We start from the raw sequence: 13,718 nt of genomic DNA on the forward strand, positions 1-13,718 counted from the left end.
CGGCGTAACCAGTACGACATCCCAAAGGTCGTCTTTTGTTGAAACTGAGGAGCTCGCGGTTGTGTGGAGGATGTAATGCAAGCAAGGATGCGGCTTGTCGGGACGTGCATGGTCCAGAAGTTGTTCCCAACACGGAACGTTTCCAGCATCATCCCGGAGGGTGGTGGCAGGTTGCGTAAGGGCGTGGCAAAGACAGGTCAACGCGGCCCCGGACGAGGTGCCCACATGGCCTTGTTTCCGCCCCGTCCCCAATACATGGAGTTGGGAATAGCGATTTGAGACCAATAGCGTCCGGATTACTAGATGGCAAAGATTAATACTATTGAGTTCCCTCCTTCCCATATTGGGCCCGACCGATAATACGGCCTCGACCTACGCCCGGCTAAGACGACCGTGTACGTCGCAGGGTCCGGCCAGGGGCTGTGCCGTTATACCGCCAACTGCTTAATATCTCTTGACTGCTGGTGTTTAATTATTAAATGCCGGATGTGGAACTTAGGCCATCCCTGTACTGGAGGCCACCGCTCCCTGTCCTCTTAAGGTCACATCCGAGCCTTCGTACAAGCTGCCTGCCGTACTAGCTACCCGACGTACTTCTCCTGCCTTCCTTTACTATCTACGGAGCGTTTCGGAGGAAGCGATGAACGCTCGGGCGTTACAAGCAGGGAGTTTACTTGAGCCTGATGTGCGCACCGACACACACACACACACATACACAATTTTTTGAAGAAGAAAAGGTTATATTCCACACGGCCAGTCGCCAGGTCAGTCAGCAATTCCCAGTTCAGGCAGAGCTTCATGTAGGGGTTTTCCTGTTGTAACAGAGCTTGCAGAAGTCATGGCGCATACAGAGTCCAGTCTCAAGCACGTATCGCCGCAACAAGTACAGATCTCATTTCCTCAGCAGCTTCACCGTGAGCACATACAACACATAAATTACATACATAATGCAAAGATCCATCTAGTTCGCCGCCTGCCGGCGGCCATAGCATCCGTCGTAGCACCACTTCTTTCCAGCAGCAGACTTCAAGCCAGACAGAAACTGGAAGTATTGCACCGCCTTGGCTTCAAGCCGGAGAGCGAAGCCTAATACATGCGCCATTCGCTGAGCCGAGACGATGGCTACACAGAACACCAAAAATATGGCAGATGCATCCAGGTCGAGATTCGGGACCGCGGGAAGGCTATGTTATCCAACAACAACTAGATCGGTGTTTGGAGGGAAAAATAGATCATCCAAACATGATCAGCACGCTCCGGAACCGATCCCCATGCATTTCCTGTACGACTACTTACCTTCCTTATTCGTTATTTTACCACCTTTTTAAGCTGAGACTAGGAATTGATGCAGGGAGCCCAGGGACACATTTTCCGGGCTTTGGCAATCTGACCTACCTAACAAAAACAAATACCGAAGGCCATCCCAAGCCCATGCCTGCCACAAAATACGAGGGATTAAAAACCTACATAAAAGGAGCAGGCCATAACCCTTTGGTAATTTTCCTGAGTACTTTCCTCGCAAGAAGGAAAACTAAAACCCTAGAATCTGAGCTTTTTAATTACCAACTGCCGTACCGTTGTGCATCATCAGATCCTTATGCCGCGCCATCCAAAACTCCTGCTCCCCCTCCCCTCCCCCCGCCGCAGCCTTCACTCCCCAGCTACCGCCGCAACCCTCAGGCCCCATCCCCACCGGCCTTAGATGCACCGCCAGGTCCGCACGACGCACAAAATGCCTCCAGCCAGGAAAGCGCGCGCATATCAGCAACACCAGGCTGTAGCACCCCTGCACACCATCCGCCACGTTCTGGTCCACCGCTGCTGCCGCCGCCGCTGCTGCTGCCGCCGGTGCCGGTACCACCGCTGCCGCCACCGTCGGTTGTGCCGCCATGCCAAACACCTTTGCATTCAAACGTCTCACCAGCTGGCTGTCAGGCCCCAATACCTTGGTGTGCTGCTGCCATTCGCTTATCGCGTGCAGGTTGGTGTACAGTCGATCTGGGTCATCGGGGTGCACGGGCTTGCCATCCTCGCCCACAAGCACCAGCTCCCCCCACGTCCAGGAATTACGGTACGTGTTGAAGTCCTCCGGGTAGCTGCTCCAGCCCTGCAGCAGCAGCAGCAGCAGCAGCAGCATGGAGTACTGGTGCGACCCGGCGGCAGTAGCAATGGCTTCAGCTGAACATGTCGCCCATTTCTCAGGATTGCGTCGGCGTGTACTTCATGGACAAATGCAAGCCCGCATCTGGTTCGGTGTGACCCGAGTGTTGTTCCCCGGTCGACCAGCACCCTCGTCCCCACCCCCACCCCCACCCGCACCCCCACCCGCACACACACACATTACCACCACCATTTCGAGGACCTCGTCACGTACCTGATCGTGCGCCTCGACGCTAACCGTCACAGCAACCACCTGGGACGAGCAGTACGTATTTCATTACGAGGCAGGGACGAGCAAGTGTACATGGGAGGTGTCAACTGCGTAGGCTATGATTTACTGCGCAGAGTTTACACACTTCCTATGACGACGCCCCTTTACATGACCCGCTGGCTCACCCATCTGGCCCACCCATCTCGCCTGGAGGCGCGTCCCTCTGCTCTACTGCTTTAAACAATTTCAAATGTCCACAGAACCTGTTAGGCCTCCCTCAATTAGGCTAACTGCCATTTCGTGTCCCATGGGGGCCCCCGGCCCGGCGAAAGGGTAGGTGTAGCAAGCTGTTTAGCTGTGAATTTTTATGATGCTCTAAAACATCGTTCTCTTTGCAATCTATTCATATGTTTAATCTGGATTCCTTCTCCGATTTTAAGTATCGGGCTCGCCCCAAGTAAAACGCATATGCGCACACAGGCACGCACTCATATGCGCACGTACAGACCATTCAAGTCCCGCTGCCTCATTCACGCCAAGTTAAAAGAGCATCCTTCCCGGTTATGTGTTACCTCGTAATGTGGTGCAGTTGCTCCGTAACCCGGCACGTCCGGCATTGCTAACTGCAGCCGCAGGTACGGCACGCTGTTATCCATAGCACGTGCCTCCCGTGCTTTCCGTACAACGAGGGCGGTCTCGAGCCCCAGGCGGTACAAGCCTTTCCTACAGAGTTTAGGGCATTCGAACCATGTTCAAGTGATGGAAAGGTGACAACCAGGCACGCGTGTCCTTACATATATTGGCTAAGTCTCCCGAGAAGACGAGGGTGCGCGCGCGTGTGTGTATGTGCATGTGTATGTGTGTTAATTGAACTGACATATGAAATGGAAAGAGGTGACGCGACACGTACCTTCCTAGTACTTTCCATCCCGCCCATCCTACACAGCCGCGCTTCCTCTCCCATCTCCCGCAATGACCCTCACCTTTACACGCACCCAGCCAACCCAAAGCCCTGAAACCCTACCCAACCACCCAACTGCCAACCACCCACCGGATATCGGTTGGCTGAGCGTTCAGGAAGCACATCAAGTCGCGATCGGCCTTCAGCCTGGCTACCAGCGTCTCCATCTGTTGCGGCGTTACGAACCGTAGCGGCAAACCGCCGCCGCCGCCGCCATCACCGCCGCGCACTCGCTCTGCCACATCACCGCCGCCACGACTCTCGGGTGCTGTTGCCGCCGCTGTTGCTGCTTCACCCGTTGCTGCTCCTGCTGCTGCTGATGATGATAGTTGCGATGATTCCAGCGGAGGCGGAGGAGTGGCTGCGCCTGATCCTGAAGGCTTGGCGCCGTCTAGCTCCGGCGTACATGTCTTGGTGGGTCGAAGGCAAGGTAGCTGGCAAAAGTCGGCCTGAGTGTCGAGGATGTTGGTTTCAGAGGACAGGAGTGGGGACAGAGGACCGGAGGGGAGGTGCGTAAAATTCGCGAGATGCGCGCCGTAGTAGAGCATGCAGAGAACAAAGATGGGTACAAGCAGCGCGCTAACGGCGATGTTCGACTAGGGTGACAAGTTTCGGAGTGCATGTGGAAGATGTGCTGGAAAGGGAGCATACACCACCCGCGTACAGAAAGAACACCGCGTCCGCAACGGGTGTGTCGCAACGGATAATAGATTTTCGATTGCTGGAATGCTCACCACCGAGAGCCGTCTGAGATGCCACTGCAGTTGCATGAGGCTAATAGTGTTCTTTGGTTGTGGAACTGGTTCCGGAGCTTCGTTGTGAACTTCGTGGTGGAACTTCTCACATACAATATGGATAATGGATAATAATATGGACCAGGCGGCTAGGTTTAGATATGCAGCATGGGGGCCGTGCAGTGTCGACAGCATCTTGAGGGAAACATAACGAGGTTGGGCCTAAAATGGCAACCTAGTGCAAGCCGAAAATTTTGGGACAGGAACACGGTGAATTGAGACAACGTGCCTGCTTGAGGGATGAAAGCGCGGGCACAGGCCAACTTGTCGCTGCTGTGGGGTCCTGGCTCATGGCAGCATTGAGTTGCTCGGTATCCATCAATGCGACCCGCAGCAGCTGTACATCCACCATAAGATCCAGGAAGGCCCGGCAACCAAGGAAGTCTGCAGCGCATGCGGCTGCCACAAGAGTTGGGGTGTTTTGATAGAGGAAACTGGGAAGCCATGCACTTTTGGGCTGGACAGTGGCTTGTGCGACCGCCTCTTGCATGGCCCAGGCATCTAGGGTTGCCAGGCCTTGCGTAGAGACTTCACCAGGAACGCAGGGCACGACAACTCGACGCGCGGGATCGTTGGCTGCCGTGCCAGGGTCGGTGGCGGAGGCATCTACACCAAGACCCTCCTCATCGGCTTTGCAAATATCTAGCAGCTCCCTTCCCACGTCGCATCGACTGGCAAGCGCAGCGGAAATGCTGGCGGAACGAAGGTCTTCGTCTTGCCATTCCTCCGAAACACTTTCAGCTCGTCTGCCTGCTGATGTGATCATGATATCTTTCATCCAACTCTGCATGTCACCGTCATTGGAAGGTATTTCCATAAGTTTTAAATCCAAAACAGCCTACCCAAACCTGTGAAGCGATTACCAAGGGGGTTCGAGTTAATGCAGGCTTGCGTTAGTTGGCGTAAGGCCCTTGGGCAAGCTTCTCGGTGCTTCGCCACGGCCCGTGTCCTCAGGGCCGTATAAACAGCGCGCTTGGGTTCGATTCCACATCTTGCTTGAGTTAAGTTCCACATCTTGCTTTGGTTGATCAGCTCGCTCCCGTCCACCCGTCCCTGTGCGTCACCCACGTGTTAGCTTATCTTTGGTTCGTGAGGCCTTTCACTTCAGCTTCGGCCTCCATAACACAGATTTCTGTAAAAGATATGGCAATGGCAATTCGCGGGTCTTAATAATATCGGGACAAGATACTCAAATCTATAACCCCGGGCTGCGCACCTTGATTGCTCACCTGGTTTGACAGCGCCACAACTTGGTGCTATAACTGGACAATGCCGGCCGTTTGCTGCTCCAGCTTAGTGGGGTGCAGCGCTGTTCCGCCGGCCGGGAAGGATACTCCGGTTCCCGCCATCTACGGGATGCCCAAATCGCCGACGTGTACGCCGGCATCTGGCTGGAACTGTCCAGCGGGGGTTTCGGGTCGAGATAATTCGAAAGGATTCGTGTAGTTGCTCGCTCCTGCCGGGATGCTCGGCTCCATCGCATGTACGCCGCTAGCAGCGGCCATCAGAACTAGAATCAGCTCCGTAGGCTCATTGTTCTGGATCTATAGTGTGGTGTTTTTAAATCTAACACTCAACCCGATGGATCTTGCCTACTAGCCGTAAGCACAGCATTTCTGTAACAGAAATGGCAATTGAAATATCTCTCGCTGAACAACAAAGCAGGTCCCGCGCCATCCGGCGCGCTGTCTGATATTTAGACGGCTGTGCTTACGGCTAATCGGCAATACCCATCGGGTTGAGTGTTAGGTTTAAAAACACCACACTATAGATCCTGAACAATGAGCCTACGGGAGCTGATTCTGGTTCTGATGGCCGCTGCTAGCGGCGTACATGCGATGGAGTTGCGGCGCTGTCAAACCAGCTGAGCAATCAAGGTGTGCAGCCCGGGGCTACAGAGATGAGTATTTGTCCCGATATTTCAAGACCCGCGTACCCAACAGTGTTCGGAGACGGCCCGTTTCCCCTTCCCTAGACGCGTGCTTGCGGAATTGCCGGTCGACATAGGGGTCAGCAATTTGGTCCTGCTAAACTTTAAATCCTTCCCAGAGTGGCGTGATTTGGAGCAGGCGCAGCGGGGCCATCCGGACCGTGCCGGTTCGTTGCTTTACGAGCATCTTGATGGCCGTTTTGTCAATCAGTGATTTGCTCGCTACGGGTCTAGACACGCTCATCCGGGCTGAGGCGCACATGGGACTGCAGCAGAGCTGGGCAGGGTTGATGTTAAACACCTACCGCACCTTGCGCTATGATGTGTCTTGGATGCAAGCGCTCATTTCCGCACGCATTAACTGCCTCATTGAGTTTTCGATGCGAGGCAGAGACGGCCTAGTAGCTTTGCACCGGCACTACTTTGCGACTACTTTGCGACGGCGATCGTTCGGTTGCAGACAGTGTTCTTCACGATTAGGATGACGAATTTGCCCGTGCCCGGCAGAAGGTCTCCCTCAAATACCTTGCAGAGAAGGAGCACAGGGGTCGCAGTGGTGGGCCCTTTCCAGAACAATGGTGGACGGGGGCGCCGTGGTCGTGGGGCTGCATACGCGGGGCGTAGTGTTTCACTAGATATTGGCGACAGCAGCAGGAACGGCCCTGCGGGCGGTACCCCCGGGGCAGGGCTAGAAGTTAGAGTATGACGACCGCGGGCGTTCCTCTGCATGTGCGGGTCACGGCTCGTGACCATCACACCGTGCTCAGGGTTGCTGCGACCCCTCCCCACCGACTGCGCGGTGTCCAGGCTCGCCCTTAGGTGCCGCCGCAGGGCTGCACCTTCCACTATACACAGGCACCGTTTGCATTGATGGCACACCGAACAACCTTCTCGCGACGTGCACCAAGTTCTCGGCCGCCTTGCTTTTAACAAGCTGTCATGCGGCCCATTGCAGCCGGAACACGCAAGAAGGGCAAGGAGAACACAAAAACGGCAGAACCTCAAAAGTCGAGGCCGAACACCCTGCCACCCCATTGCCGTCCAGGGACTCCAGGCGGCCGGCTAGGCTAAAAATCTGGCGTGACTACGCTGAGACCCCAATTAAATCCTCATTTTGAATCTGCATGTCTCTGTTGTCCGAAATGAAGACTTCTCCTGGCCGCGTGGGTGGGAGTTTGAGTATTACTGTGCATTTAACAATGAAAGGTGGTAGAACGTACGGCCATCAACTGCTTGTGCTCTTCTTAAACAAGTGCTCGGGCCGAAACGGATACTCTGCGAAACCTGTTTCCGTGTTTTCGGCAAAGAGGTCCGGGAACACCGGAAAGACTGAAACTAGTTACCGGCCTTTTCGGCAAGCGCGGTACGCGGAATCTGTTTTCAAAGCATACGCATGGTATTTAACCCTGCTTAGTTTCATACTTATGATGTCAGAATAGCGGAGACCAGGCACCTCAGTTGATGGCTGGACCACAACCCCCGAATCACTTATCCCAGAACAGTCCAATCAGCAAACCCTTAGATGCTGTGACACCTCGCTATACCTCTGTAGCCCCCTCCCATGAATACAAGTTGTAACCCTTGCAAGCAAAAAACATATAGGTCACAAAGGATCTAACTCTAGGCCTGTGTGACCTTTGGCTAGGTGGCAGTCGGGTGATCACGAGACCTGAGAGCTATCTGAGGGGGTATCTAAGCCGGCGCGTAAGGCCCATTTACGACGTTTGCCATGCATAGACATAACAAATTGCAGCATTTCGAGGTTTCCGACAGTTACCGGAGGTTTCCCGAGGTTTTGCAGTACAGGTTTCGGCCCGAGCACTGTCTCAAACGTGAAAATCAGGTTACCTATCACTCCATGTCAGATGAATAGATATATGTGATAGGACCTATATGAAAAGGTGTCAAAGCTCCTCCCTTAATGCAGGTCGCATTTGGGTTTTGTTACTTTGCAACAGTTCGACTAGCCTAACCTAGCGTCGTCTCAAAGTCTGTCCTTGTTCTTCTTTCAAGCCTAAAGTCGTTCAATATGTCGTCCTATCAATTGCGCCTTCAACGGCAAGCTTTAAATTGTCCAAGGTTGCATAGCTCGCGCACATACCGTTGCGCTTTATACTTGAAACGCGATCCGATATCTAGGAAATTCCCTGTGTCTATTGTCCGGTGTCTCGAGGTGTCGGGGCCATCCAGCGCTGCGCTTCCGCCTAGCAAGGCTGGCTCCTTGGCGCAAAGCACTGCCCTTCATTGGATTGTGCCGTTTATTCTGCCAACTGCTGCAGCGGCTGCTACCGCAAGCTGTACTGGGGTAAGGTCAAATATTGCGTGCACGCGCCTGGGGCTAGGTAATCCATACGACAAAGGTTTGAAAGCGGAAGATCTGAAAGCTAAAGGTTTGAAAGCGCTGAGCCTTCTGACACCGAATATTTTTTAGTAGGCTTGCCTGCGGCAATTTTGGCATCTACTTGCGATGTAGCCTTTTGTAAGGGATTCTCTGTAACACCGGGAAAAAGGTGCCCTTATGCCGAAATTCCCGAAGCTTCTCACCAGCGCAACCTCCAGCATTTCCCTGTAGTCGCTCTACTTTGCCACGACAAATACAAAAAGCAACATCTCGCGCGACCCTTTCCCGTCCCTTCATTCCTTATGCTACACTGCATACGGTAGTCCTTTGCAATCGACCCAAACTTCGCGTGGTTGCGGCTCCTCATTATCGGATCGGGGCCCCTCCTGCTCCATTGCGTCATTCCGGCGCTGGATGGGCTCCTTGGAGAGCAGCGCCAGGATCCGCTTCCTTCCACAACCAAAGTAAGAAAGCTCCCCTCTCCATCCACCCCCGCTTGCATCCGTCCACGACACCTCCATACCAAGTCTCCGCACCACCTCCCCTCTAGCTCCCCCACTCCTCCTCTCTTCTTTCCCGCCATTGGTTGAGTTCCAGTCCTTGTTCCCCGTCCGCCATGGCACCGCAACCCTGCGCTCCCAACTCCCCCCGCCATCCCCGCCATCCCCGCTGCTCATCCAGCGCCCAGTGCTCCGGTTCGGAGGGGTGAAGGACAATGGCAAGGACTGAAGGACCTGCAGCATGGGCACGGCGTTAAGTCCTAGTGGTTGCATGTACACGTACACACAGTCGGGGACCACCGCCGGGGCTGCATTTCCTGCCAACATGTCGTACACTCTTTTCCGTACCTACCCACCATGTTAACCACTACTGCCCATGTAAGCACTCACCCCTATGCGCCACAAGGCCATGACAAGGTGAGTAGGGTAACACAAAGGATTCAATGTACGGCATCTGACGCACGTGTGTTTTGCGGTGGCGGGGTTTTGAAAGCAGGTGCCGGCCGTTGATGATCTCGCTGCGCGCTTGGTGCCCACCCTGGCCGTGCTGGCCCACTTGGCGGTTGCCATGGCCGCCGCCGCCACCGTCGCGACGGTGCCGCTGCAGCCGCTTCTGCTACTGCTGTTGTCGTACACCTTGGCGACCAGCGCCTCCGTCGCCATGGCGGCGAGTCACGAGCTCATCCACAGCCGCAACCCTGTGCACCTGGCGACGGCGTGGATGTTCCTTGCGCTGTACTGGTGGTACCCGTACTACAGGTACGGCATATGTACGGCGTACGTAAGGTCCCGTTGAGCGGTAGATGCCTATACTGCGACAAGCTGACGTACAGTGCTGTTCTCGTCGGAACCCCGCCCGCTCTTTACTCGCTCCAAAACCATTCGCTCCGAAACCAGGGTGTGCCTATTCCCACCCTCTTTCAAATTTTCTCCGGGAACAAAACCGTTTCAAAGCCAGCCAGCTAGCCCTCTCCGAAACCCCAATATTTACCCCGAAACCCACAGGGCCCATCTGCAGCACCACCTGCACGTCTGCACCCCCCCCGACTACACATGCGCCCCCAAAGGCCAAGACTTCTATTCGTTCTTTTTGCCGTACTACGCCGGCAGCTACAAGGAGGTGAGCCCGAGGGGTTCTGTGCCGCCGGGGATGGGGGGAAGGACAGAGGGAAGTGCGGGTGGAGGGTAACGCATTTTGCATTTTGTTGGTTGTGCTTCCCGCCTCGCCTTCTTTCCTCGTACCCCCTACCCGCTACGTCATCCCGAGGTCGCCGCCTTCAAGAACGCCTTTTGGTCAGTTCTGCGTCTGGTACACTCTTGACCTGGCAGCAGCTTCACTCGTTCGTGGTTCGTCTTTCCCCCTACCCGCTACCTACCCCGCCACCTACCCGCCACTTACCCGCCACCTACCCGCCACCTACCCGCCACCTAACCGCCACTTACCCGCCACCTACCCGCCACCTACCCGCCACCTACCCGCCACCTACCCGCCACCTACCCGCCACCTACCGCCACCTACCCGCCACCTACCCGCCACCTACCCGCTGCCGCAGGCCTGGCATCTGGCGGTTCAGGAGTGCAACCGGGCAGGCAAGTCGAAATTCAGCCCCCATAACAGGCGAGTGAGTGAGTGTGTGTATGTATATGTGTGTGTATATATAGCGCAAGGTGTGCGTGGCTGTGTGTTATAATGGCTGTATGACTGTGTGTTTATTGATTAGACTGATGAGCCGCGGGAAGCACGCCATGCAGGTGGAAGAAATAAGTCCGAAAACAAGTAATATCCCAGTAGATGAAGTAGTAGTAGCAGTACTGGTGCAGCAGCAGCAGTAGTAGCAGTAGTAGTAGCAGCAGTAGTAGCAGTAGTAGCAGTAGTAGCAGTAGTAGCAGCAGCAGTAGTAGTAGTAGTAGTAGTAGTAGTAGTAGTAGGAAAAGAAATAGCCGGAGTTTTGGAGGTGTACACGTGGTGAAGTGTAGGAAGACAGAAAGACGCCAGAACGGGTAGAAATACGGCCGCCCCGATGTGGGGGCGATATGGACGACTGTGTGGTGATGGTGGTGGTGGTTATGGTGGTGATGGTGGGCAGCACGCGACACACATCCAAGCCTTGTGGTTATTGTAGTTGTTCATCAAACCATGATGGTTACAGGAGTCTTAATGGCGATGTGTCCAATTTGGTCGCCGAGAATAAAGCATGAAGTTATAGTGCAGGTAGCGTGGCATGTATTAATCTTTTATATGCTGATTGCATTTGCGGTTTTCTTTGTTATGGTCAACAAATTTATCAGTTATAATTTATAATTTGATATAATTTGGCCTGTCTGTGCTGAATATATTGGTAGCGACAATTCTAACTGGTTGGAGGCTCGTTACTAGGACAGGCGCATCACCAATCGGGGCATCGCCGGTCATCGGCAGTATCATGGGATACCGGTGAAAGGTGCAACCATAGCCTAATCAAGCACTCGCCTTGATATTCTTGGAAAATCCGGGGCCGTACCGCGTGCAACGTAATTTTTCTCCTCCTGCAGTACGCTGGTGGGGCTTGTGGCCCAGGCGGCACTGACGGTCGCCATGTACGGCATTTTTGGTCCAGTAGCCATCGCCGTACACCTGACCTCTAATTTCATCCTGCTGGTCTACATGGCGGTCTTTGACTACATTCTACATTACGGCCTTGTACGGCAGCCGATGCCGGGCAATTCACGCCGCTACACACCCATCACGCCGTACACAAGCTGGAACTCGCTGTATGCACTGGAGGTAACGCAGAAGGGGATGACAGTGAGAATAGTGTGGGGCCAGTTTTGTTTTCTTTTTGGAGGTGGGGCGGCAAGATGGCGGCGAAAAGCTCTGCCGTACAGAGCTTTCAGTACAGTCGATTTCTGCTGCAACATCCCGAATCCTGGGCTGCCGCCCGCTAAATTCCCTACGCGCACACACACGCATACAAAAACACACACGCACACAAATTGGCTCAGTGCGCAAACTCGCGTGACGGAACCTTGACTCGTGAGAGCGTGCGTGCGTGCGACGCCTCCCACCCCCGGATGAGAGAGCGGAACTAGCGGCCTGCGGCTCTCGGCTGCTTAGGGGGGGAGCAGAGGCCCCCTCGCGCCCCTCTCCCGTCCGCGGGAGAGAGCTTAGGCGGTCTTTCCGTTGGGGCTGGGCGGCAGTCCCAGGCCGGTGTTATCAGGCCCGGTCAGATACTTGTAACGTTCACATACACGCACACAACACACGCACTCCAACACACATACATACGCGCACACACCGGCGTTGGCAGGTCGGCAAACATTTATGTGCTTCTGCAAAACGTAGTTACCTCGCCCCATCACCTCTCCCCCCCAACAAACAGAACGGCGTGTTGTTTAACGTACTCCTCCACTCCGACCACCACCTGCACGGTGTGAAGAGGTAAAGGGGGGTGGACGGGTCACACCTCGTGTTTGTGACGGAAGGGGGGTAATGGCGTACAGAAAAAGGGGAAGTGTCTGTGCGGGGGCCTTGCCCAGGCGTGCCAATGTGGGCACCCCAGGGCCGACCGGCCGACCGCACCCGTGCATGTGCACGTGGCTGGGTGGGCCGCAGCCACAGCCGCAGCCACAGCCGCAGACACAGCCGCAGACGCAGACACAGCCGCAGACACAGCCGCAGACACAGCCGCAGACACAGCCGCAGACACAGCCGCAGCCACAGCCACGCGGCGCTGTTCGTCTGGAACCTGCCTGCAAGGCCCATGCGCATGGACGGCGCATGGGGCTGCAAACCCCCCTGCCCCACGATCTATCCTACCTTTGCGGCGTAAGCTATACCCAACCACAGATACACCTATCCAATAGCTGACCGATACATCCTTAGCACACACACCCGCCGCGCCCTGCAGCCCACTGTAATACACCCACTCACACACCTACCCGTCATGCCTTTTGCACCCGTCCTTGCATACCGCCCGGCCCCGGGCCCGGCCCGGCCCCCAACCCATCGGCCCATTTGTTTGTCACTACCGGCACAGCTACCGCGTGTTGCGGCCGCCCCCCGCACCCCCCGGAGGGGCGGTCTGCGGCCCGTGCTTCCCTGGGCCGGTGAATCTTCTGGCTCTGGCCGTGTTCGTGCCGCCGCTGTGGATGGCCCTCATGGACACACGAGGTGGGGGCGCGTGTGCGGTTTGGTGGTGGGTGCTTGGGGGATACGTTGGGGGGGAGGGAGGAGGGGAGAGACTGCTTGTCACGCTCGTCACGTCAAACAGTAACTCCTCCCCTTCATCCTGTCGCTCCCGGCAGCCGACATCGGCTATTTGTGGGTGCTTTGAACACCTTTTTGTGGGTCGGCACTGGAGTTTTTGATGCTTTCTCTTCCTCTCGCATCAACATGTGCAAGAGGGAGCAACACTGAATAGTCTTGGAGCATCCGTCTATCTCTGGTATATTCTTTTCTTCAATCGCCGTGGCGTTGGCTTCGTCGTATACCCTCTCGTGGCTCTTCCTTGCAACCCGGCCTTAACCCGGTCGATCTAATTAAGACCTGGCACTTCTAACCCTCCCTCTCCTTTGTCCGCTCTTTTCCTGCGCAGCCGACGAAGCCAACGCCAAGCATATGGAGTATCTGGGCCTTACGGGTACGACAACTGCGGAGCTGGCAGCGGTGTCGGGGTAACCCGCTGAAGCTGCTGCTACAGCTTCAGTGGAGGCGTCGACGGCAAGGTGATATCGTTCCACCTTGTAATCACAGGGACAGCCTTTGACAGCACCGCATAAGTACGTCCGGCGGGGTAGCCGGTCGCTGCTCGGACCCTGGGGCGCATACTATTAAAACCCTAA

The 13,718-nt window shown here is 55.4% G+C and overlaps 2 protein-coding genes across 2 annotated transcripts; one reads left to right on the forward strand and one right to left on the reverse strand.

Moving 5' to 3' along the window:
• Nucleotides 1–642: 642 nt before the first annotated feature.
• On the reverse strand, nt 643–5,609 carry VOLCADRAFT_102740 (uncharacterized protein; the record flags this gene model as incomplete). Its single annotated transcript, XM_002946074.1, has 8 exons — nt 643–1,736; nt 1,922–2,107; nt 2,375–2,413; nt 2,944–3,094; nt 3,423–3,499; nt 4,067–4,215; nt 4,577–4,797; nt 5,356–5,609. 8 exons carry the CDS (start codon nt 5,607–5,609, stop codon nt 1,677–1,679), a joined length of 1,137 nt encoding a protein of 378 aa, XP_002946120.1. The 3' UTR covers nt 643–1,676.
• A 1,646-nt stretch (nt 5,610–7,255) lies between these two features.
• Nucleotides 7,256–13,554, forward strand: VOLCADRAFT_86064 (uncharacterized protein; the record flags this gene model as incomplete). The annotated part of the gene is made up of 10 exons (XM_002945721.1): nt 7,256–7,419; nt 8,336–8,361; nt 9,304–9,314; nt 9,505–9,656; nt 9,903–10,017; nt 10,451–10,519; nt 11,455–11,682; nt 12,257–12,315; nt 12,914–13,047; nt 13,472–13,554. The coding sequence occupies 10 exons, from the start codon at nt 7,256–7,258 to the stop codon at nt 13,552–13,554; spliced, it is 1,041 nt and encodes a 346-aa protein (XP_002945767.1).
• Nucleotides 13,555–13,718: the final 164 nt, after the last annotated feature.

This window comes from Volvox carteri (genome assembly GCF_000143455.1).
Source record: "Volvox carteri f. nagariensis unplaced genomic scaffold VOLCAscaffold_1, whole genome shotgun sequence".
In the NCBI taxonomy this organism is placed as follows: Eukaryota; Viridiplantae; Chlorophyta; class Chlorophyceae; order Chlamydomonadales; family Volvocaceae; genus Volvox; species Volvox carteri.